At 40.8% G+C, this 26871-nt stretch overlaps 1 protein-coding gene across 1 annotated transcript in view; it reads right to left on the bottom strand.

Annotated features, from left to right (window-relative positions):
• Positions 1 to 26871, bottom strand: part of RELN (reelin) — a 297944-nt gene that overhangs the window by 62244 nt on the left and 208829 nt on the right. The window contains exons 21-30 of the mRNA XM_086746115.1: positions 25214 to 25406; positions 21365 to 21477; positions 14640 to 14777; positions 13828 to 14014; positions 9924 to 10129; positions 8033 to 8204; positions 7487 to 7687; positions 5149 to 5384; positions 2445 to 2602; positions 1323 to 1530 (exon numbers count right to left, since the gene is read on the bottom strand). Of these exons, the coding sequence (XP_086602241.1) occupies positions 1323 to 1530; positions 2445 to 2602; positions 5149 to 5384; positions 7487 to 7687; positions 8033 to 8204; positions 9924 to 10129; positions 13828 to 14014; positions 14640 to 14777; positions 21365 to 21477; positions 25214 to 25406 (1812 nt within the window). The remainder of the gene's footprint in view (positions 1 to 1322; positions 1531 to 2444; positions 2603 to 5148; positions 5385 to 7486; positions 7688 to 8032; positions 8205 to 9923; positions 10130 to 13827; positions 14015 to 14639; positions 14778 to 21364; positions 21478 to 25213; positions 25407 to 26871) is intronic.

The following is a 26871-nucleotide window of genomic DNA, read 5'->3' on the forward strand; positions in this document are numbered from 1 at the left end:
TATAAAAATGGAAAGCTATAAATATGTATATTTGACATTAAAGTGGTTTCAAAGTAATCTTAAAGCTAAAGAAAATCCTTTTCTTTTATCAAAAGATTTCTCCAGGAAAGAAGGAGGAACTCAAAAATACCATTTGAACACAGGCTTCTTGATGATGTGGTTACTTCCAATATTATACTTCACGGGATTAATAATATGAGATTTAAAAAGACAGTGGAACAGAAAATAAGTGTTCAGATCCTCCCAGAGTTCCAGTGCAAACAAGTACTTGTCCAAAGAGTATTTGTCAAGCAATTAATTAATTAAATTATTAAGTAATCTACATGATTATATAAATAATTCACATATTTGTCAGAGAAGAATTCTTCAGACGTGCAGGGAACAGCAGAAAGGCAGGTGGTGTTGAGCTGCTGCCCAGCACTGAGCAGCAAAGGATGTCCCAAAACCCACAGCAGCCATGCTGCCCTAAGGAGCACCACTTGTCTGAGCTGGAGGGTGGCAGCAGTAATTTGTGGCCAAGGTTTGCTGAATGATCCCACAAATTAAATAATGCAGCAAATCACAGCATTACTTACTCTTGGAGCAGTATTTGTCAGGAGAAATACCCTTTATTAAAATAACTGATATAATTAAAGGGTGGGCAAGGTTTCAGGTGCCTGATCCCCCATGAGACTGGACAAAGCAGCAGCACACTCCAGGCTAAATAATGGTTAGAATTAACAGCCCTTTGTTTATCCTAATTACATTAATCAATTAGATAATTTGAGAGAAAAAGGGTAACTGCTACCAGCAGAGCAGGATTCAGTGGTGGCCGGGAGAGAGGTGAAGGCTTGTTAGCCTCTTGACTACGCAGAAATAATTCACAGTCTGTTTTTTTGCACTTCTGACAAGTGGACTGATTCACAACATCTGGCAAGTAAACAACAGCTCATTGCTACGCCGTTGGCATGCCTGCAGTTCCATGCAGTCAGTGGAAAGGGAGTTTGTCTGTCTAGCTATGGGCAGAGTCTTAGTTTTTGTGCAGTCTCAAGACCACATCTGCCTGTCCATCTAGAATCCAATGCAAACCATCTTCTTATCCAGCCAGGATAAACAGTTCATAGTTCATATTTCTATGCTGCTATTCCATTCCATTTCTAACCCAAGTTTTCCCTCTCAAGAGAAGGAACTAGTACACCAGAATGAAAAAAAAAGTGATTTCTTGGGCTTTAAGATTTCTTATATAAGAAAAACAATTCACACCTCACATCTACACTTGTAATAGCGGAGAGGAGACAACATGAATACACAGACAATTGTGAGGAGCAGCACTGAGGATTGACCTGATATTTGTGGTGTCCAGGGGAACAGTCCTTGCCTCCCTTTTGCCAGGTCCATTGAAGTACAGAGATTTTCCGTCACTGAGCACGCCACAGCCTGTCCCAACCTGACCTCCTGTTATCTTGTACCAGAGAGGGCTTAGCTTCCTCTCAAACCTGTCGAACATCTCACTGTGATTAGGCACATTAGACACACAGGTTCCATGCGAAGCTTCAAGAAAAAAAAACAACAAACAAACAAAAAAAGAGAGATGTTTGGTAAAACTGTGCAGAGTAAAGGTTAGATACAGTACCCTGGCAGAGAGTTCTGTTGCATCCACACATGAGAAAGTACTGGGCTTTTCTATGAAAATGCCCTGACAACAGGATTGTACCTTTTAAAATCCTTTTTAGAAATTTCTGCAGGCAGAATAAGTCTTCTTCTTCCTCTAAATCCTAAGATGGCTTATTTCACTAGGTGAAAAATAGCTGGGCTTTATGTTGATAAGGCATTTTATGTAAACAGAAAAATATTATCCTTTTATTTCATTTTAAACAAATTGAACAAAAGATGTTAGCTTACTGCTTTGTTGGTATAGAGGGTTGGAAAGAGTGCAGCATGCAACTGGTTGTGTCAGTCACTGTTTTTTTTCATTGGGCTTGGGTTGTTTTTTTTTTTTTTTTTTTTATTTCAGCATAAAAGCCCCTGAAACCACAAGTGAGCAGAATTTTCCACAGAAGGGCCTGTCAGAACATATGTTCTCTCCTGGTCCCATGCCATCTGATGGCCAGGGGACTCAAAAGCAGCAGCAATTCTTTTGAAGATGATCCAAAGGCTATTAAGCAGACTATTTAGTTTATTATTTTTTTTTTCTTTTATTTCTAGTCCCTTCCCATTCATACAGATGGTGATGTTCAAAGATTGTAGTTGCCAGAAACATCACCAATGTCCATTGCCTTGAGCAGATCTATTTTGCCTGTGCTGAATTTTATTTAACAAAATGAAAAGATTCATACTGGCGGCCCATGAAATTTATGTCATCATATATTTTTTCAGAATATCAGAGAGGAAAACCAAGATGTTAGATTTACAGCTTTAATCCAGCCAGTTCTTACTGTAATACCACCTAAAAAGAGTTGTTTTACCTGTGTAACCCAGGTCACAGAAGCAGACCCCTGAGACGCAATCCCCGTGACCATTGCAGTAGTTGGGGCAAGGCTCAGAAATGTAAACACCATCTAAGCCGAAAGGAGGTATGCTCTTGTGGGAGCTGCTCTCCTGGATCCAGCGGAATCGAGTCTTACTGTAGAGAAAAAAAACGATGAAAGGCAAGGTATTACTATTCCCAGCTTCAGTTCCTACTGCATACTTTATGTGCTCTTTGTTTAAGAGGAAAAGCAGCTTTTCCTAAATCAGCCATTTGCAAATAAGATGCAAATGGATGCCTAGAAAATATTTCTGATATCCTACAGTTTATGCAGCTTCACTTATGGATATTTTTTCCAGATTTTTTTTTTTAATGTATTTTGAGTTGTCTGGCCTGCATCCCCAGTGGGATGCAAATAACACATACATGGTTTTATCAACAAGAGTGAATGATTAGAAGTGACTCTGAAGATGCCTTTCGCTACTCAGTTCAACTCAAACGGCTAATCATATTTTAAAATCCTGGAACTCTATTTCTTATGGTACTTATGAAAAGAACTCAGTAATGGCAGCGATGTAGAGTTTATTACAGGATGTCGTAGTTCAGCACTGATCGGAACCAGACTACGCAGTCTCTCTCTCACTCCCCCCCCCCCACCATCCGAGAGAACAGGGGGAGATTTGGTAAACAAAAGAAAACCAGGGAAAAACCCAAATACATGGGTTGAGATTGAACAAAAAGTAAATTTAACAGTAATGACAGAAGAAAACAATAGAGTGATGGAAAACAAATACAGTATAATGGCTTACAACAAATCTCCACACCTAGTTTCTTCCAAGTAGCAGGGAGACTCCCTTCACCACCCTCCTCACTTATATACTGAGCATGATGTCAGACGGGATGGAATAGCCCTTTGGCTAATTTGGGTAAATTAACCCCAGCTGTTAGCTAATTAGTTAACTATCCCAGCCATAGGGGCCACCAGCTTCAGTTCTCCACCCAGCTCAGGTAAATATTAACTCTATCCTAGTCAGAACCAGGACACAGGATCACATAATTTTGAGTAAAAAACCTTCAAGTAATTTGGATACCAAAGAAATCATCCACTTTATAAAAAGAACGGCAAATAATGTGTCCTACAGGACATATGGACAGAAATATAGTTCTTATTCTTGGATGATAACAAGAAATTCCCAGAAAACAGTGCTCTAATCCTTAGCTTGTATAACTGAAACTGCTCTGGGGACTTCAGTGAGCCTATACTGAGTTACTCCAGCTGACCCATAGCACAGGAAATATGTTGAAGAAAAAATATTTTGGTTTTTAATTTTCAGTCTTTAATTTTTAGCCAAATCATTTTATAGGAGCTCCAGAGAGGGGAACAGATTGAAAATGTAATTGCCATTCCAATGGATTAACGAAGGTCCCCCTTGTAATAAACCTATTGCTTTTTTTCTGCTATGCACTGGGATTTGGTAAGTCGGTGATCATTGTGCTAGTGCTTTGTACCAGCTGATGAAATAGGATGCTCTCCAGATGATGAACCATGATTTCCAAAGTGACCAACAACAGATTCAGTTTTCAACATGCCGAGGCCCTCATCATACTTGCAATACTTACATTTTTAATATATTAGCTTGAGCTTCTTATTCCTGATCACATTACTGAGCATAATGCCAAACAGATTGCTGCTATTGATTCTGCACTGCTTGTTTTGGGTGAATCAAATCAGCTTGTGTCAGATCTGTGCAATTTGGCACCTGCTTTTATTGGCTAATTACTGAAGAGAAGACAAACTTGTTATGGTACACGCTGTTATTTCAGCTCCTTGCGGCAAAGGCACTGGCTCCACTGCTACACAATATGCCACATACGCAAAATCTGTGCCAGGGCTGGAGGATGAGGAGCCCAGCTGGGGCAGGAGGATGGGGCTGAAACCCAGCGGCAGCACTAAAGCAACTGCCTGGGGGAAGAGAGGCAGGAGGCACTGGGGGACGGCCAGGGGCGCAGGGGGATGGCTACCGGCTGCGCTGGCAGCACCTGCTGAAGGCAGCAAATCAGACCAGGGCAGTTTACTGATGGGGTAAGAAAGCCAGCAAAGGGTGCAACAAAATTCAGCGAAATTCAAGTAAGGGCAAGAAAAGCCTTCTGATTTCAAGGCTTATTTGTGTCTTCCACCATGTGATGTTTTGTCTTCTGTATTAACACAATGCTGAGGTCGCGCTTGGAGGTGAGCACACCTGTCATTCCTCCCTCCTTTGACTTCAGCTGCCCCAGCCACCTTCAATGACACAGCACATTATGCAGCAGCTTAAATATCCTTGTAGGGTTTCTTTGCCCAGTGATAACTATTTGTAAAATTAATCCTATTGAAATGGCTTATTTGATTCAAGTGACTTATCACTCTCTTGCTGGTGTCTCTGACCTAACTAATATGTGTAAACAGACGGCACCATGATGAAGAGACTAATGTCAAATTAAATTGTTCTGAGTTGGTTTGTAATTTAATTTTTTAGACACTTGAGACACTTTTATAATGGAAAGCTTTTCCCTGTTTCGGAAAGCACAGCATATTTTTCCTAGATGTACTGAATTTTAACACTTTTTATTCACAGCTTGCAACTTTTTCCTAATGTAGCATAAAAGAAGTAGCAGCTAATTCACGGGTATCACTGGCATCACTGGCTTACAATGGACTGTACCTGGCTGCAAGCGACCTGGGGATAACAATAGTAATTCTTGTCCAGTCCTCAAAGTCTCCTGTGTGATACACGGTTGGCTCGCTCAGCTCCCGGGAGCTTCCCTCACATCCCTTCGTGCCTGGAGATGCAGGGTAGCAGCCCTCCTTCACAAGCGACCAGAAGAGCCCAGCATCATGAGAGTACTGAAGCAGAACGGGAGCAGAGCTGCTGTACTGATTGGTGCAACCAATGTTCAGCTGCAAAAAAAAGCAGAGCAACAGATATGAACTGAGGAAATCCGTGCTTTTATTGATATTTAATGGCTGCAAACCACTTTTGCCTTTTTGATTTGCGAGCCTTAGCACTCTGAACACTTGCTTTGAATCCTGCTGGCAAACAGTGACTGATGCTTGGAGTCTGTTTCTCATTTCTTAGTAAAAATTCCACTAACCTTTCATTAAAGTTGCTGGGTTCAGCACACCAAAACATGCAAAGAACTTTTCAGCAGTCCTGGTGGATAGCAGGCCACAGACAGCAAACTGTGCCTAGGCACCTTAATGCCTGGGAGGAGTGGGAAGAGCTATATCCTCTGAGACCCATCCCACCTGCAGTCCACTCGGTGTGCCCAGAGGCTCAGCCTGACTCCCAGGTCCTCCCTGCTCTGGGCTGTGAGCCCTGACCACTGTCTCGTCACTGACCTCACAGAAATGTCTGGCACTGCAGTTTGGCCCCCTAGAATAGACCAAAACTGCATGAAGTAGAAAAATGCATATTAAAATGTGAAATGAGAATGTAACCAAGGCAGAAATCAACTGCTGACTTGAAGTTTTCAGTTTCATTTTTCAAGCTATCAGAAAAAATATTAGTTTTCATTATTTTACTGCAGAAATTCTACTTCAGCTGTAGAATGTAAAATGTGAAACAAAATCATTCATGTAAAATGAAATAATTTTTACAAATTACTGTCTTTATCAAAGCAAAATTATTCCAGGCAGCTATTTAAAATGGAACTTTCACAAACTCAGGAAAGCATTTAATATATGTTTAAAATTAAAGTATGCAAATAGGACTAGCACATTTATGTGCAGGCCAGTTTAAAAGCTTTCCAAAAAAGAGAGGAGTATAAATTCAGGCCTTAAATAATAGACTTTATGAAGTAGAACTCACTGTTCTCTGATACGTGTTATTTATGTTTTGTATATTTATGTTACATTGCCAAGGGTTTCAGAGATGGAAGGCGTAGGAAATATTTTGAAGTATTGCTTTTTTAGACTACACCATTTTTGAATTGCTGTTGATCATCAAACCTACAGAAAGAAGACTTAGCTACTGAAGTAGAAGAAAGCGGTCAAGAGCCAAATAGCATCCTTTCCAGGCTAAATGACAATTATATTTTGAAGCATTTGGGGGTTTTAGACAGCTTAAGGTATAAAACGACAAGCAATACTCACTCAGAAATTGTACTGCAATCCCTCAGTTTGTATAGCATTTCATTAGCATAACTTTTCGATGAAATGAGATTATTTACAAATCCCATTATTTCTAACTAACTTTCCTATTTATAGAACTGTGGGAATTATATTTGAAGAGCTGCCTGTAAACATCTGATCTCTTTAATAATTCCACTTGTAAATTATTCAATGTCTGTATCCACCAATTATGTAAGGACCATGTATTTGTGGTGAGCTCATTAAAATTGCATTGCAACCAACCTCCAGAATTCACCAATGGGATTTCATTATAAACTCAATAAAATTTTGATTAGGGTTCAGAAACAAGAGCTTGTCAAAGCAAATACACTTTCTTTGGAGCCCATATCCTGATGTATTGTCAGACCACTGAAATTTTTGTAAGCCTTTTAAAGAAGAGAATGCTAATTGGAGCCTATATTCATTGACACAATAAAAGTAAATTATATGAAAAACCCACACTGGAGTACAGAGCAGCTTGTAAGTCCTTAAACAGTTTAAAATACAAATAAAGTACACAAACTATATTGGAGCTTTTGTAGTCACGGAGCCCCAGATGGGATAAATCCTTTTTCCCTTGACAGTGCAGTAGTATTTCCTAGTACTGACTCAAATACAATGACAGTCACTTCAACCCACTTCTGAAATGTGTTGAAGAACAATAAGCTTTAAAATTTCTCCAAAGGGGCAGAAAAGCTCTCCTGTATCAAGGTTTTGGCTATTCTTTTCCAAACCAGCATGATATTTTATACTGTATGAATTCACACCTGTGGTCTTCGCATCTTTTTATGCAGTGGTATAACTTATCACTTTGTTTTGAACTATGGCACCAGTGACATCTTGCAAGTATTGAATAAGTGCAGTTTTAGGGATTTATGTTTAAGGAATACCTTGAACTGCAGGACATATCCAGGCTTCAGAGTCAAATCTCGAGTTACTGCAAATCGGTCTCCATCTGATTTACCAAAGAGCATGGCAGAGGGAGTGGCAGAGCAGAAACTTTCATTTTTGGTCATCCCTTCATTGGCCAACATTAACCAGACGCTCAGCTGGTTCATAGGGTAATCAAATGCTGGCTTTTCATAAAAGTTCTGTTAGAAATTAAAAGAAAAACAAGTACTATCACCTTGCAGTGTGACTTCAGAATAATTTCCAAAATGATGAACTTTCAAATTTTGCAATTTGTATTTTCTGTCATTTTTTTAAAAAAATTGATTTCCAAAATTTCTGTCTTGACTTTCTGAGGACATACATAATTACATTGTCTATCACAAAGATTAGGAGCCTGCTGGTTTTGCGAAAAGACCCGGATTATTCCCACACAGAGAGACACAGCTGCAAACACGACAGCTGTTTCTTTAAATACAAAAAGTCTACTAATAGCGAGGATGGCTCCTGTTTTGAGGGGCTGCTCACAGCCTGCTCTTGCCTATTACCTGTGGTAAAGTGGGATTAACAACAGGAATGATGTGCTTCTGCTTCTCTGACAAAATGATGATGTCATCGATGGCCCACTGATCATACCCTTCCCCTGAAAACACAGGCTGCCACCAGCGAAACCTTGTGCAAGGCGTCTTGGCTGCAGCTGGCAGCTCCAGATAGACAAACCTGGAGAACAGAAATTCAGAACTTTAGGGAACATGGTTTATAGAGAAATGGGAGAAAGACCACTGAAGAGGGAAAAGAAGCTGGAAAACCAGTATCTATCTTACATGTAGAAGTCCTCAGAAATCCTCTATGTATCTGGATATCTTTTTATAAGTGCATATCAATAAGCCTTCTTTGTCCTTCTTGTTTGAGGAGAATGTAAAATCTTTAAGACAATTGCTATTTTTTACTCTCTATTACTATATTGCCTAGCACAATAAGGAACTGATTTGAACTCTTCAGCTTTGAATCGAACTGTTCAGCTGATCCATGTTTAGAAAGTCTTAATGTTCTTCTGGTGCCAGCGAGTAATAGTGAAATACGCTGGCAAAATTCATTTCTCATCCTCTTCTGCTGGTTGGTCCTATTTGCAGACAAAAGCATCCTTCTATTACAATGCCATAGATTACATAACAATGTTTTCTGCTGTGAATAAAAATATTTCAGCCCTCTTATATATGAATCTTCATAAAAGATCTTTAGGTCTTCTCGGATAGTTTGCTTTATGTCCAATTTAGGAAACACCTTACAAAAATAATGTTACATAAAAGTTAAAGTTTCAAATCTAAGCATACTCATGTTAAAAAGTACAAAAATTAGTTACTTTTTCAGTCCTATTTCAGACACCTTACATGTATACATTTATGCATATATTCCTTTCTGTAACCTTTCTTTATACCACATGTTACTTTGTATGATGGACCCTGCTTCACTTGCTGGTTAGGCAGAGAGGTGAAGAAATTATTTAGGGCTACAGAGAACCTTCTTTTCCAGAGAATTCCTAGATTTATGTGTTGGAAAATAAGGAATGGGAAAATAAGATCAGGACCACATTTGAAGCAGCTGAAAAATAAGTATGCATAGCTATATCCAGTAAGGACTATCACTCTTGGTTACTCAAAGGGGCAAATGTTTAATCTAAAAATAAGGTATTGGATGGTCCAGTGATTAAGGTTTCAGTATATAGCTTCTTTGTTGGATGTGCCCTGCAATTTTGACAAAGTAGAGATTAAACGAAGTTCAATAGTTTTATACTTCCAAGTGCCTAGATCACCTTTAGAAAAGGACAGTTTGCTGAACTACAGAAGTCCTTCTGAAAATGTTTTTCATTGCAATGCAAAATGACAAGATGGGAAGCTAAAATTACTTACATATTGAAAGACATGAACTATAGGTAACAGAAATCATATTAATATCTATGCAGAAAAATGCAATTAAAATTTTCACTGACAAGCCATCTTACCACAACTTTGAAATGGTGAACATGATTTCTTCTACTCCTTAAAAATTTCTTTAAAGGAGTTTTTGTGACATTAATACATGTGCATTAGATCTGAAACCAGAATCAGAGGAAATGGCAGATTTCTACACCTCTTTTGGGCAAGTTCTGTATTTGCTTGCTAATCTTTTGCACATATTAACATTTTAGTCATGTTTCACATGGGAGGTGAGTGATTGGAAACTTTATATTTTACTTTAGTTTTTTTAAGGCCCACTTTCATTACATTTTTCCTTCCTAGTGACAGGAATTTACTGTGTCAGCCTGGAAAAGCTTCCATATAATGATAGCTTTTAAACATTATAACTTGGAATTATTATTCATGTTTCCATAAACTTAGAAATAGGTTTTTTTAAAAAAGAGCTGATGCAGTATGGATTTAATTTAGACCAAAATTATACCTGGGTTTGCTGAAGTCAGAGAAATACATTTCTGCTAGTAGCTGCCAGTTGATACCGCCATTATTGCTGTACTGCAGCAGCACACCTTCTTCTCTGCTGTCTGGTTTATTGCATGAAGAAGTGTCTCCTCCTATCTGGATGTAAAACTGGACAAAATCCACCCAAGTAGTGTCCAAATCCCAGCTTACCAACTGCCTTTTTCCAGCCTACAATACAAAGAACAGAGGGGGCTAAATAATATTAAATATGACTCCTTCACTATTAATAGACATATTTAAAGTCAAGCACAAGATGGAGCACAGCAAATTTTGTGTTAACAAGACTTTTTTTTTTGTCTTTCAGACAATAATTGTGCTTGGCCATCCTTTATGTCTTAATCATGCTGGTGATTACGTTATTGTGATTATTATTACATTTCAACACATAACGCAACTTCACAACACAATTTCAACACAACTATTTCATCTCTTTCCTTCAAGGTGCCAAGTACCTTTGGAAGTCAAAGAGCAGATCCTCGGTATCCTGAACGAACTGAGGCTAAGTTTTTAAGTGTTCCGTTTTTTAATGATAAAGCAGAAAGCAGTAAAAAGACGTTTCTGATGTCTTATTTCCCATGTGTAGGGTTGCCCGATCATCTGAAATTATAGCCCCTATAATACCTGTTGCTTGATGCCCATTTTCTTGAAGGCAATTTTTCTTCATGCCTCACCTGAGTAGAATTTGTTCCTACACAAAACTATGCTCTTTACCTAGCAAGTGTTGTAAATCAGGAGTCTCTCGACTAAAACCTGTGGATTTGGCTTCAGGTTTGCCTGAGCATAGCTGAGAGGAAAAATAGCCTCATAAAATTTAGTGAACAGCTTTTCCAAGGATGTTTATGAGTTCTAGCAGCAAACAGCTTTTGGACATTGACACTGACCGTAACATGGTCACTCCATGCATCTTGGCAAGGGAAGACGGAGCATATTCATCTAAAAAAAGCTTTAAGGTATTGTAAATGGAATGATCCTGTTCTCCTCTTCCCCTTGTACCCTGCTGCTTGAGGCTGAGCTTGTGGGCTTGCTCAGCAACAAGCCTACAAGAGGCTGATATCTGATATGAAGCTGCCTGTGGCGAGGCAGGACATGGGCGAGAGCGGTGTCCCTGCAGATGTGACCTGCGTGCCCCAAGCCTGGCACAGCCCTGCCCCAGCACAGCGTCCTGCTGCCACAAGCTGTTATAGCTAGGGCAAAGCCAAATGTGTGCAGCTGGAGAGGAGACATAGGAATCATATTTCTGCATTTATTAAAAGTAGATGCAACCTGGCACTGCCCCCCAAAATGGAGCAGAACTGGCAACATGCCTACTGGTTTTAATTCTCTAAAAAATCGTGGGTTCCTGTCCATCTCCACGCACAAAAAGATATCAAAAAGGAAAACCTGGGCTAAGTTATAAAATGATGCTTATGTTTCAAGTAAAATTAATGTTTTTCCCTATACATCCCTATTTTTCTCATTTGTATGTCCATGATCCTCCTGACAAATTTCCAGATAAATTTGAGATAAGCAAGTGGCATGATCTAGCTGGACATAAGTAACAAGATTTAGGACCTGAGATTTAAAATATCATCTCTGTTTTTTAGTAAGATGATAGGTGATTTTAAATCCTGTTCCACTCCTCACCTCTTTCCTCCTCCTACCCAGTTCAGGGTAAACTCAGCACAGATAAATGTCTATTGCTTTCCTTCTCAGAACATTCTGCCTTGCTGGTGTTACAGCCTGGGTCCGTAGCTCATTTGTAGACTCTATTAGATAGGCCATATCACACTGCAAGACTAATTTCTGGAAGCTGAATGTTTGTGTTTTTGAAACTGTTATCTAACACCACCAATGACAACTAAAACCTGTGAAGAATCCTTTGACTCTTCAAAAACTCACTTAGGATGCAGTCATATTGAACTATGCCTGCTGTTTTGGTTTATTTGTTGTTTTATCCCCAGCTAGGTACAGACCTCCTGGATGGTGCTGTGAGAGTGAGATGGGCTCACTCTTGGGTGCAGCCCTGAGCTCCCCAGTGCAGCCCCACATGGCTAATACTGACCAAAGTGACACCGATAATCTCTTGGTAGTTTGTTTTTACAGCTTCTTTTGGGGACTCACGGGAATTTGAAATTATCATAACCAAATCAAACTAGTAACGGATAATAAAGATGTAAACACCCTTGCCGTCCCATGGGCAGTTGCATCCTGGCTGGCTGAGGACACCCAGCCTACTGAACCGCAGTGGATGGAGCTCTGGCTGTAAAACAATTGCGGGTAGGTTTTCCGTACCTACACCCCACAGCAGCTCTGCCTGCTGAAGTGTTAACTACAGAACCAGGTTAACTGAGAAAGGGCACCAGTGATATAAACCCACAGAGGAATTGCAGGGGCTAATTGAAAGAGCTCTGTATTGCAAACACATCTACAGTTGATTAAAATGAGTTGTAAACCAAAAGACAGAGAGTCAGTAGAACAAAGCCAACATTAATTCTGGCAGCAGTAATTGATTATGGCAGTAAACATTAAACATTCAAATAAAAAGTGGCTATTTGGGCAAATGCAAAGAAATGGAGCCTGCGAATATAAGCTCCCAAAACAATACCGAACTGTTGGGTAACTATAAAAATATTTTTTTACTTTCTACCAGCATAGCCACTAGATGTCTTGAAAAAGATCTAACCAGAAGTTAAATAAACCACCTTCTGTTGATGGCACGCAGACTGCTACTACTCAAGAAATGAATGATAACCTAACCCTTAGAGATCAATAGAAACAAGCCAAGAATTTCTAAATGAGTTTTTCACTCCTCCTTAGCAGGAATCAGAAGAAAGATCATAGCAGGTTAATTCTAATTTAGCAAACTACTTTGAGAAACTTGGCATAAAGAACTGAGCCAGAAGGAAAAACATCTAACAGAGAAGACAATTATATAAAAAAATCAAATTATCACAATTAGCTAGTTATACTGATTGGTCTATTATGAAATTTTCAGCGCAGAGCTGCATTTCCCGGGGAGCTGAATGTGAGACTATGTAGGAGCGCTGAAAATTATTTGATGGGTTAGATTTTTGTAATGAGGTAAAAACCACACAATTACAGAGCATTGCATACTGGGTTATTCTTCTGGGACTAATCTGGCTCTCATGACAGCAATGGCAGTTTGATCAAACCTTTGAAAGGGAAGCACATAGCTGCACTTGTACCCTTCTTTTCAATTAAGAACAAAACAAAACCCAGTACTAGACCTGAGAAGCAACAATAAAAAAAATTATCTGTGATTACAAACCATGATCTTACACCTGATCATAAAGATCTCTTTTAATTTTAGTTATAATTGCTATTAATTAGCAGAATTCCCTGTATCTCTTTCCTGCTCTATTATTTTTGTCTGCAAAGCATCCAAATTATACAAAAGAGTGTCCTCCTACAGGCTAACCACATTCTAAAAGTCTGGACGGTTTTTTTTTTTCACTAGTTTTGGTCCTGTGACCTCAAATTAAGCTGCTTGTCCCCTGGAAGGCTGACTGTTCTCCATCCCTCGCCCAGAACACTATAGAAGAAACACATGAGAGCTGGGGATTGCTGAGTCTCAAAACAGAAAACGCACAACTAAGACAGTATGAATGTACATGCCTCTCAGCACGCTGGCGATTTACTTCCTTCCATTACAGCTGGTGTTTCTTGGATACATAATGCACGTGTCCCTCCCTATCTCTTTTGATTGCTCTGTTCTCTACCTGTGGAGCACAGCTGCGCTGTTTAATGCACTTCTCATACTGCGTGCTGCCTTCTGCCACCTTCCTTTTCTTTGCCATGTAACCACATCAAGCGCAATTCAAACCCACATTATGTGCCTTTCTCAGTCTCCCATCCCTCATTAGTACCTTGTTGAAGTAGAGTGAGGAGCCAGATGAGATGACCCCACAGCCGCCTTCAGGCTTGACGATCTCTCCCCCAATAATTTCTTGCCACTCTGTCGTCAGGCTGTCTGCGTTCTCAAAATCAGACATGATGGTGGAAGGAAGGGGATTTTCAGGCTGACATTCAGTACCCCGAAATCCTGAGTCACACCTGGAAGGAAGCATAAATGTAACAAGCTTTTAAAGACTTTATTTGACACTGATAATTACTTAAGGTAGTGCATTGACCTTTTAAAATTACATGTGAAATAAAAAAATCATCCTGGGATTGGAATTTTGAGTCCTGGAAATAAACTAGAATACCTGGATAATGGAAAAAAAGCTATATCTTATTCTAAAAAAAGCCCTGTGGTGTCCAGAAGGTCTGAAGCTGGCAGGCAGTGCCCTTGGTATCACACCTGATCTGACAGCAGCTGCCACGCAGTGCTGAGCTGGTCCCTGCCATCCTTCTGACCCAGCGATAGAGCTCCAGCAGTGAGCTGGTCCCTTGTGTCCTTGTGCAAAGGGCTGGACAGGCCACCAGGACACCTGAAGCAGGGCAGCCTTTGGCAGCTCTTCCAGTGCCTGGATCTGCCAAGGGTATGGATTCTCTGACACAGAGGTGAGGAGCAACCAGCTCTTAATGCTTCTTGAATGCTATAACCCCCCACAGCACTTTTATTTTCTAATGTTTAATCTAAAAATAAGAACAATAGAAAAAAAAAAGTATGCAAAATAATACGATACCTTAAGTATCAGGAGACTATTTTTAAGAGGACCTGGCAAAAGTTTTATACCTGCAAATGCCGTGGTCGCACCAGCCATGTCCGCTGCACATGTTGGGACACTGCTGTCCGATGTAGATGTTGTCTAAGGCCCATTCATCTTGGGCTGTGTAGTAGCACTGACTCCAGCGGAAACGTGTGGCGCTGGACCTTAAAACCAATAACAGTGCTTTAATTTGCGATTCTTTACAGAACTGTAGGAAAAAAGATGAAATGCATCTATGAAAAATAAAGTAAGTTGATATCACCATCGCAGCCTGGCCTGCAAAGATTGGCACAACCAAAGACAGAATTTTGTAAATGAAGTTTCTAGATGATGCCGCTTGCTGTGCAGGGCTATAGAACAGACTTTTCAGTCATCAATGACATTTCTGAGGAAGGCTGCAGAGGTATTATAGGGACTTTGCACATTATTTTAAGATAAGTCTATAATGAATATTATCTTTTTTTTTGTTGGTGCCATTCTGTGAAGATGTCAGGATGCAAAACTAGAAAGATGGGTCTAAGGATTGACTTTGATTTTTATATTTTTGGTCACAGTTAATAGGCTAAGTTGTGTAAAAACCTTTATTCTGATATTTACAATAAAAAAGTTCTATGAAAAGCATTTCTCTCCTGTGAATATTGGCTATCCCCATTCAACAACAGTTATCTGGTTTTTATTTGATACAGAAATTTATTTTTGTCAGGATGATTCTAAACTGGGCTGTGCCTGCATATCACTGGTGACATTACAGTCACCAGTTTTTGACAAAGATCCTTTTTCATAGCACTTTTTTTTTTTTTTCCACATTTCAAAATTTCTCTTGGTCAACTACTTAGACAGAATCTGTAACAACCAAGGTTTATAGTAGGGAATAATGGATTAGATCACTTGCCTTTATATGACTAAGCTCTGAATATTTGTAATATTCTTCAAGCAGAAAAACTTGCTGTAGTTTCTCCTTTCTAGTTAAATAGTTTCTCTTCAACAACTTTATTTTTCCTTATTACAGTGGAGTCAGGTAACATAATCTATTTAAAAAGTGCTTGACGCTGGCCCTCTAGGAGATTGTCCAATGTGATATTGACATTTTCCATGCTGAGTGACTCCTGAAACCCAGCCTGACATCCACCACCCTAGGCACTGGCTAGAACCAGCTCCCACTGGTGGGCACAGGGAATCTCCATGCTCATGTCAGAATGAGATTAAGAAAAAAATACTGCACGTGAAGTGAAACAAAGATGGGAAATCATTCATCGTGCTGGAGCAAAAGGGGCTACATGACAGGTCTGGGAATAAGGGGGTGGTGGGGGCAACATGGGTGCTGAGGCTGGGCGGCAGATCTGTGAAGGGCATGGACAGGGAAAGCAAGGCTGATTGCAGGGAATTAAAAATCAGACATTGACTGGGACAGACCTGTGCCTGGCCAAGGGCCGACTGGGTAGACTAAGGACAAGAAGCAGGACGTTGCTACAAGAAGTAGGAGCTTCTTTCCTAGCTTGTTTCTGAGCCGTATGGCCATGGCATGATGGCGTGGGATATAATGCTATTATTTTAATTTAAGGAAAAAAACCTCCCTCCCCACCAAAAAATTGTGTAGAATCACCCGTTAAAATGAATATTGTAAAGGTGGCTGAGCCACCTGCTCGCGTGTATGGAAGTGGAAAAACATACAGAGGTGGCCTGTGCAGGTAAAGTGGACAGTGCAGCAGAGCAGTTAACCATCCAGTTGCACAGTACAAGCACATCAAGATTATTTTAGTACATACTTTGAGAAATTTTTAGAATGGCACTTTTAAATTTATTTTAAAAACAGGTGAAGCTGCCTAAGGGCTTGATTTTTAATTGAAATGACCCTTGTTGTCTGTTTTAAGTATCTGATTGATATTGAGAATACTGTAAGCATTTTTACAGCATGCAGAGTTAATCTGCAGGGGCAGATCTGCCGATTAAATATTCCCTCAGGATATAATGTATTGATGGGTTACATTACAAGAGCTATGAATTATCCATTAAAAGTGCACAATGCCAGTAATCTGCACACGAAGGACTTCCTAAGCCTGCATAGGCACAATGGACAGTCAATATTCACCACAATTATTTACTGTTTATTTTCTGAGTGCTCTGAAGTCAGCACATCACCTTGGCAGTGGTGTTCATGTTCACTAGAGAGCATTAATGGCACTGCAGAGAACCCTGACAGAGATTATGTGCTTCAGAAGAACGGGAATGACTGGTGTTAACTCTCATGCGCACTGAGGAAAATAACAATGGTGAAACCAAAGAAGCCAAACTCCCCCCCCTCCATGATGTCCCAGCACAATAAAATTGTGTCATGTTGTTTGTCCAGGTGACAGGAGGGAGAACATTGCAGTTGGGCTTCTCTTGTTTTCATTAGTGAAAGTGTGTGGGTAGAGGTGGGGTGCACGACTCTGCAGCTCCAGGGGTGTTTGCAGCAAACTCGGGGATTTACCACGATAGGGGGGCAATTTGGACATCCCATGGAAGTCCCTTGGTGCCCAACAAGTGGTGGTGCCCCCAGAGCACAGTTCCCAGTGCTGCTTGGTGTGGAGTCAATGGCATTTCTCCAGCCACTCGCCAGCCACTGCCAGGTGCAAATGTCCCTGCAGAGTGGCTGTTGGGTGCATCACAGCTAGTTTTGGGGCACCAGGCTCATGCCTACCCTACAGAAACAGTGGGGAGAGCCAACTCATGGTACAGCTCTGTGCCCAGGAGAGCACCGCACCTGAAACCCTACTGAGAAGACCCCTGCGCAGCACCACTGTGGGGCTGCTCCAAGGGCTGGCCTCTAACCGCAGGGCGCAGAGCTGACACCAGGGCCGACAGCCCGTGCTGGGCCTTGTGTGGGTTTCACCTGAGCAAAATGTTTCCCTGGACAAGCTCATTATCCCACTCCTGCTGCAGGGAGCTGCCCAGCCATTGGGAACTGCTGCCCTGCATGGCACAGAGCATAGGGCCACATGCTGCCGGGGCGGCTCCATCTTCCTCTCTGGGTCCCAGATGTTGGCTGCACATCAAGCTAAGGGTGAGCTCAGCTCTGCTTGTTAATTATAAGCTCTCCCAGATGAATGCAATGATGACAGGAGATTTGTTTCCCTCATTTAAGGGGAGGGGAGGAAGGGAGGAGTCGCGTTGCTGCCTGGAGATGAACATGTGGCTGAAACAGAGGTGTGTGCATCAGCCGGACGACTGGGGACTGTCCCTGGGGAGCCACATTCTAGCAGGCAGGGTTATTTTTAGCTGCAGACAAAGAAATCTCTCTCCTGGGGGCAGCTTTGCTGCTATGGGAATCCCGTGGCAAGGGGTTGCCCTCACCTTCCCACCCAGCCAGGTGGTCACGGGGGGCCTCTGGAAAGCGAGGCCACTGTCACACGACTGTGGGCAGCAGAAGCTCCCACGGATTCAGATTCCTCTCTGGGAGAGGGATAACATGTTAGGCTGAATTCGCAATTGCAAAAGCAATGCTGCTGAAAAGCCAGTCCTACTCACTGTTTTTGAAAGCTTTCCAAGGCTGCTCTACACCTCAAGGTAACAACAGCTTAAGAGGATTATGCTGTTAAAAATGGTAATCAACAATTTAAAAAAGCCATGTTAATTAAGAAAAGAGAATAAGGAGCTGAGTGTCAGCTGCATTCTCAGTGATAAAATACTGGCTTTCTGGACAGTCACCATTCGGACACCTATTCAAATGGGAAGTGCAGTGTCGAGGAGTTATGAAAGCCTTTTATTACAAGTACAATAAACCTCCCCAGTTCCTTGTATTTCTTCCCAGTTGTTTTGACGCTACTGGAAGGCAATCTGGCTTTCTGATGACATTATATCTAAGTCAGGTTGATGTCAAATAAAAGTCACTGTTGTTGTGTGACATTTTACATAAGCACAAGGAAATTATGGTGAGTCCCAGATGTACTGCGAGTGAAATCATGTTCTTTCTGTTATAAAATTTTTCACATACGTGATTTAAAATAAAATCATTGTCTTCTCTCCTGATGTTAAAAAACCTAACAATCTAATGCAAATTTTTAGCTGATAAAATTATATTTGCTACCTTTTGAGTTACCATAATTACATTTACCCAATTATCCTGAAACTCTCATTCAGTCATTAGGTGTTGATTTGTTTATGAAGTCAGCAACTGACAGCTGCTTGTATCTCATTAAAGCATGTTCATATGTAAATGCCTCCCATAAAACTGAAATTAATTTTCATCAGTGTTAGAAATGTTCCGTTCAAGTACAATGCAATTTCAGCAAGCAGGTGCATACATTTCAGTTCTCCAATACAAGTCTCACTCTTGCAGCGGATTTCCTAAAACCCCAAATCTCGGATAACACAGGGACCTTGTCTACGAAGGCTTGTCAGATGCAGAACATCTACAGATGTGCAGAAATACCAACACACCCAGAAAGTCTTCCAAGAGAAATAGGAGCTGTTATGAACAATTTTCTGGCTGCATGAGTGCAGTACCCCAGCCGGATGCTACCTATGCACCCAAGGGGCAAACCCTCAACAAAGAGCTGTGGATGCAGGGATAAAAGCTCTGGCAGTCCTAGCAGGGGTGAGGGCATGTTGAGGCTAGCGAGGGCCAGAGCAAGGCTAAGAGGACCTCAGGCCCCAGTCCCAAGTCCTCATTTAGGTGGTTTGTTTTCCTGAGCAGTAAGCACAAGGCAGGCTGTGTATTTGGCAGCCCTTGTCTTGTGGGGCCGAGCCAGAAGGAAGGGTCCCAGAGCCCTCTTCCCCTCGCCCTGGTTTTGGAAAGGCAGAAGACCTGCCTCTCACCCTCTGCACTGGTTTTTCTAGCCATTACTAAATTCTCACCCATGGAAAGCGAGGGTGAAAATGAGTGGACTGTTGGTGGGGAAGGGAGAATAGAGGGAGGGGGGTGACCCAAAGAAGAGCCCTATGAAGCATATTCGCAAACAGGCCTCTGGGATGATGGCCTCTGTGTGGCTGGGCTGGTGGAGTAGCTCTGCACTTCAGATGTTCACCAGTAACCCCCAGGTTTGTAAAAGCAGAAACTTGTCCACTGTTAGTACATGTGCTTTGAAAATGAGAAAAAAAACCCCCACCCCAATCTCAGCCTAAAGGAGCAACTGAGCCCTCAGTCTGCTCCATGCCAGTGGAAAGGAAGGAAAAAAGAGAGAAAGGGGCTGAGATGTGTCTGGTGTGTTGGATTGCTTTTTGTGGGAGCATGCAGCCATCCTTCCTCTTCACCCTGATTACTCTGCAGCACAACAGTCATACGGAAAAAGTGTTTTATGAAGAGCAAAATAATGTTCAGTGGTAATTTGTACCTTAATTACAAACAAAACTCTGCTAACAGACGGGAACCTCTTCAGATACAAGATACAGTGTGAAATATTTATGATTTGTGTGCAGCATAGAATAGGAACCTGGCTATTATTTCATCATAATTTCTCCCCACAGTCTCCTAAATTAAAATGGAATTATTTGCTTCTGTCACCTCATATGCTGAGGAAAAGTATTAGATCCTAACGAAAAAAAAGCCCACAACATTTGTATTAATATTGACTATACAGTATATAATAATAACTTTGTGTACAGTACATAACTTACAAATAAATTTTAAAATAACAGCCTACTTTGGAATATATCCTGCAAAATGGTAGACACTTTTTAAACTCCTGTGTATGCAAGCCACAGTTTTCACAGCTGGTGGCATATAAGGGCATGTAAGATTTAGTACATTATAATCTAACTACAAAGCAGCTGTTCACAGACTTCCTTGGAGTTATCTGACCTGATACACTTTAAGGATTTGCCCCTGGAAATATTTGTCTGGAAATATGAAATTCTGAATATTGTCTGTACAGTAAAAATGGTCAGTACGTTGAAAGAAGGTATCATTGTGGAGTGGTTAATAGAAATAAGTTGTGTTGAGGCCGTGGAGAGTGCAGAAAAATGATGAAGGACAGGGAAATATAAAGATCACTTAATCTGAGCAAGCTCTCATTGCAATTGCTGTGATGGATTCAGGTCAAACATAAGCAAGGTGGAACTCTAATTGGAATAATTTAATTATCAAATGAAGGAAGCCCTTAAGATTATTGAGATTTATGACAACTTTTTTTTTTATGTTACACTAAAGCTTTTAAAATAAACAATGGAAGAAATCATCTAGTTAAATAAATAAATATATTAGGGCAGGCAAACCAAGTTTGGTTACAATAAGATGAACAGGGTAGGGCTTTGATAATTTTTGTTGCTGTTTTTTTCAGAAGAGAATGTTATTTTTGAAGACACGCTATAAAAAGAAATGAGAGGTAAAAAATTCCCAGAAATGAATCATTAGTTATTGTTTATACAAGGCTTTGGTCTGAAGACATAAACAATAAAGAATGTGTAAAATAGAAATTAACAATCTAAATAAAGCCTTCCTCCAGTGGGCCATTTACAGACAAGCACCACTATTTTTTAAAAGATCTGAACTTTATTAGAAGAGTCACAGTATGTATTAAAAACAGTCTTAAACAATAGTTTCTGGTGACTTCACCAACATTTCACTCTCTAATTACGTAAGGAAGGCATTTTATGTTAAGCACCTGCAACTGCGTCAGCCCTGGTACCATGGCAGTTGCACTCACCAGCTTGAGTATGATCTACAGAGGACTTGATCTCTGTCACACCAATATCAAAGCAGATGAACTATCTGTACCCTCCCCCCCCACCAAAAAAAAAAAAAAAAAAAAAAAAAAGAGAAAGAAATGCTCACCAAGTCTTCTGTGGTAAAAGGACAGTGATTCTCCTCCATTGAGTAAATTCACTGGAGTGGTAAATACTTGCTGATGTAAACTCCTGACAGCTTGGCATACTGGGAAGACATTCCTTGAAGTAAAATATTGCAAAACCAGATTTAATGTTGAGGTGGAATTGGGAACAGAAGCAAGGATTAAACATACATGGAACCAGGAGCTTGTCTGGGTCCAGATGTTGCAGTAAAAGATCCAGAAGAAAAATCCTGGCATGATCAAAAAAATTTCTCAGAAAACTAACAGTAGTACAATTTAGTGATAGGAAAAAAACATGCCTCAAAGAGGTATGTTTGGTATTAATGACTAGTAAATTTTTGTTTTTCTCTGTAAGGATGTCTAGCTCATTTTTTTTTACTGTTCTCACTCCAGCATCTAGCACTGACTATGGAGTGAGTCTACAAGGCCACTGACGAATAACTCTACGAAAGTGACCTCCAGACCAGTCATTTTAGAGAACTACTTGTGAGGCCTGAGGATGCTGGCTCCCTCCACTCCCTCCATCTGCAGTGGGGAGCAATGGTAGGAATGGCCAGAGCCACATGGGAGCACCCAAACGCAGTCTACTAAGTTGCCTCCAGAGGCCCATACCATGCTCTGCAGCTGTATTAAGTTGGACACCTACAGCAAGTGGTGTAAATTCTTCCTTCCTGCTTCTGTGATTCTTCCTGTATTTAGCTCAAAATTTTATTTTTTTCTTTTCAGAAAATCTGATCATTATAACATTTTTATATTAAATATAAGTCCCTTTTCCCAGCCTCTTACAGTTTTCCAGACCTGCCCTTCCCATGTTACTCCATTTTTCTGCAATATTCCATTCATTTATTTCTATATTGCTAGAAAACTTTTGTGCTATGGTTTTGATGAAGTACTAGTAAAGCTTTTCTAGCTACCCACTCAGAGAGCTCCTTCTGCCACTGCTGCCCCAGCGCAGCTCCTCCTGACCATCCCCACCTCTCCAAGAGTCTTTCAATGTTCACTGCTGTGCTCGTCCCCATGTAGAGTGTCAGGCACAGAGGAGACATTTGGGACAGAGACTTGCCTATGCAAGTAGCCTATTTTGACTTCTATTAAATTAATAATAAAGCATTGATACTCTACATTCTACAGTAGTTACAACAATTAAGAATATTAATATAGTTAAATTATATAGTAAAAGCTATATATTAAATATGAAGAAGGGCAGAATATATTATTTTACAGAGAAATGTATTGCTCAAATATCTAAGAGTATTAAATGAAAATCTGATAGCTTATTCCATTTTTTTAGTAGATTTTCTAAAGGCTTAATTTCCTTTCCAGCAGTTTTCAAACATTTTTCATTGATTCATCTCCTCTAAAAGATCTTATAAAATAGGATCTGATCAGTGTGTGCAAAGCAAACAAAACTTTCAAACATTTTAATTAATTAGTGTTTTGTGTATTCGCCAGATTAATCCTTGAAATATACTACAAATAGCCTTCTCTGTTACTCTTTTAGCACAGCAACATGGGTGCTGTGAGAAAAATGACTGCGCTGCAAGTTCTTCTTTCTGAACTCAGCTCCACTAAGAGAGGAAAGGAGCACTAAAATCTGAAGGCAACTAATCTTCCATTGATGGCAAGGACAAACCCCAAACACCCACCACTAAGAACTATTCTTGGACACCACGATGATGCCTGCTAGGCATAAAAGACATGAACATTGTTTGAAATACAGTATTTATAGCTTTCCTTTGAATTCTGTTTAAGGTAAGAAGGCATTACTTGGATTTGCAAATCTGTTGGTTTTGTTTAGTGAGGGAAGGGCTACGGTGGTAGCTTCTGTAAGAAGCTGCTAGAAGTTTCCCCGTTGTACAGTGGACTCAGCTGGGCCTAGAGCAGACCCCGCTGCTGGCCAAGGCTGAGCCAATTGGTAGCAGAATGTTCCATGATAACACCTCTGTGATAACGTATTTAAGAAGGGGAAAAATATAAAAAAAAAAAAAAGAGAAGATGATGTGAAGAAGCTGAGCGAGGGCACAGAGGGGGAGGCGCGAGCCTTGTGGGCCTTGCGGCCCTTGCTCTCTGGCCTCCCACTGGGCGGCCGTCTGGGCCTGACTCTGCCCAGCCTGGCTGCAAGAAGTGGAGAGGAGATGAGATGAGATGTGAATGAGATGTAAAAAGATCCTGAGAAGCCTCTGCCAGCCTGTTGTGAAGAATTTCTTGTGAGAGAAACGGCTGCAGATGCCAAGGTCAGTTCAGAAGGAGTAATGCGGCTCCTGGCCAAGATTCCCCTGCAGCCTGTGGTGACGACCATGGTGGAGCAGGCTGTCCCTCTGCAGCCCGTGGAGGTCCACAGAGGAGCAGAGATCCACCTGCAGCCCGTGGAGGACCCCACGCTGGGGCAGGCGGATGCCTGAAGGAGGCTGTGGCCCGTGGAGGGCCCGCTGGGGCAGCTGTTCTGGAGGGACTGCACCCTGTGGAAGAGATGATCCATGCCGGAGCAGTTTCATGAAGGACTGTAGCCTGTGGGAGGGATGTCACGATGGAGCAGGGGAGGAATGCGAGGAGTTCTTCCTTCGACAACAAAGCAGCAGCGTAAAATGATGTGTGATGAACTGACCATCACCTCCATTCCCTCTTCTGCCCTGTGCCGCTCAGGGAGGGGAAGGTGGTAGAGATAATGTTAAGCTCGGGAAGAGGGAGTGTGGGCGGGGAAGTTATCTTGTTCTCTTTCTCATTATCCTGCTTAGGTTTTAATAATAAACAAATAGTTTTCCCCAAGTCGAGTCTGTTTTGCCTGTAATGATAACTTTAAGGATCTCTCTCTGTCCTTAACTCAAACCTCGAGCCTTTTTTTTTCTTATATTATCTCTCTCTGTTCTCTCGGGGGGTGGAGGGAGTGAGAGAGAGAGACTGCGTAGTCTGTTTCCAAGCAAGGCTAAACTACAACAGCAAAGTTTAAAAATTCAGTTACTGTCATTTCTCTACTCTGCCCGCCAAAGTAAACATGGCGAAACACAACATGGCAAAAGGTAACAGGACAATGATTTCATTGCTCATAGAAGATGGGAGACTGGACGTTCAAATCCCTTTGTGAACCTACACAGCTGGCAGTGAAAAGGCACCAGGACAAGTTCCCTGACACCCTCTGAATGTGCTCTGAGGCAGCCGAAGGACCTTGGTTAGTTCACCCTGAGGCCAGGGAAAGTCCAGCTTGCCATCTAAGAGGGAAAACAAAAGCACAAATTATGGCCAAATGCACTATTCACATTTCTGCTCAGACAGGGCTGAGCCACACGGGGAAACAGCAGCTAACACTGCTATTTGCACTTCTAGCAGAGAGAGGGGTGCTGGAAAACAGCTGGTCATTACGGCCCTGGACTGTGTTTGAACCAGGGATGGGAGATGAAAGGCTCTATATTACAATCCCCTGAAGGAATACACTTTCCATTTACGAAATGGCTGTGCACAAGGCAGAAAGAATTTCTATCCATTTAAATGCCAGGAAACAGTAGATGCATTTTGCTTTGAAAAACAAAGCAATAGCACAGGAAAGATCTTGGCCATTACTCTGTAGATCTGTCTAACTGTGCTCCAGTTCTTTTCTCAGACTTGTCCATTCCTGTCACAATTTTGTGTTTCAGGCTCTCAGATACCTTTTCTCCAAATATCACAAAAAGCAGTTTAATACTTCTATTAGTCATCTTGACTGATTCCAACTCAGAATTTCTTTATAGAACGGGGAAAGAGAAAAGCATCCTCCTTTGTTCAATGCCACAAGTATATTTCAGGTGATCTTTGTATAAGCAGAGTTTATGAAAGACAAAGGTCCTTGCTGCCAGCCTCACCTCCTGAACAAGATGCCACGTGAGGCCATGGTTGGTGGAGTAGTCCAGTTTCACCTGGTTGTCCATATGAGGTGTAAATGCCTGACCGCAGCCCATCACTAAGTTGAACTGTATCATATACGAAGCTCCAATCTGCATAGACTGGGTCTCCACGTAGCGCATGCTAGAAGCTAACTTCGAATCTCCTGTAAAACTGAGAAATGTAAGGAAAGAATCAGGATACATCCCAAAATAATTCAGAAGGAAACATTGTGAATGGTTCTGGTTTAAATACAGTGATGCTTCTTTCTTTGTTCAGCAGATTGGCACAATGGATGAGGCTGCGCACAGAATTATCTTTCCGTGGGTACTTCTGCAAATTATCAGGAAGGCCTTGAAGAATCCCAGAGTGTTAAACACTGAATTATTCTGCTAGTTCTTACTATATGCTCTTTGTATTAAGGATCAAGTTAGGATCAAGCAAAGGATAACACACAGAAAAAACAACAAAAAGAAAGTTCATTCCCCAGGAGTGTCCATTGCCTAAGGTCATGTCACACCACAGCTGTAATTTCATTCAAATGCTGGGCACTAAATATACACTGCATTTAGTTTGAAATATTATTATACAGAATTTTTATTCCATTGATTTTCAAGTGATTCTGTATGCAATACATTCACTGACTTTCGACTGTGTTTCACAATTAGTATCACCTGTCCTCAGCTTCTTTTCTGCAGGAGGTGCTGATATAAGAGCTATATTATCCAGTGGATTGGAGAGAATAATTTTGTCAGGAGTAATGTTTGGAACACACCAAGCCTCATATATGATATAAGGTACCTAGTTATCACACACATGGTAACACAATATATAGTTTGAAATTACAAGGTTATTTCAATATAATTGCAGGTTTTTCTTCTATGCAGTATTCAAAAGGAAAAAAAAACAAATTCAAAAGAGGTGTAAGGGGGAAGTAATAACAACTTAAACTTTGAATCCTGCACACTAGACTTCAAAAGAGAATGTTTTTAAGAAAGTTCATGTAGAATGAAAATTGTCTCCCTCTCCTTAGTTTGAGATGTTTAGTTGGTGTCTTCAGAAGTACTGTAGTCCTTTCAGCTTCAACATTTTCTAAGACTATTCTTTAATGTGAACAATTTAGGATGGAGATTGCATCTTTTTAAAGAAAATCACTCCGAATCATCATGCAAAAATAAAAAGCTACATTCAGTACAGTGGTGATGAAGAGAATAATGTAGTTCAAGGTTGCCCTTATGGTCGAGTAAGTTACAGTTTGTCATCTTAAATAAGAAATCCTAATCTTTCAATACCGTACAAAAACATATTAGCTTCTAGCCCTGTAAAATTCAAGGTCACAATGAAGTCAGTGTAAGGACTAGAAATATAAGTCAGTGTTACTTAGCAATCTTCTAAATTAATTCACTGACCCACACTGTTTTCTGTAGTGTCCTTTCCAGAGACAGCAGTTAAGCCATAAATGTCAGCATCCTACCTTAAAGCTTTAGAAAAAATTACTGAAAGCTGACATTAGTTTTGTCATTATCAAATTGCTGTTACATGGCATAAGTTAAGATCCAGGCTCCTTTTTGCTCTCTGACCTTGCTCTCTTGGCTTCATTTCCTACTGCCACGATCCAACTCATGGCACCATATGAAAC

This window comes from Chlamydotis macqueenii, chromosome 1, assembly GCF_036417535.1.
Source record: "Chlamydotis macqueenii isolate bChlMac1 chromosome 1, bChlMac1.mat, whole genome shotgun sequence".
NCBI lineage: Eukaryota > Metazoa > Chordata > Aves > Otidiformes > Otididae > Chlamydotis > Chlamydotis macqueenii.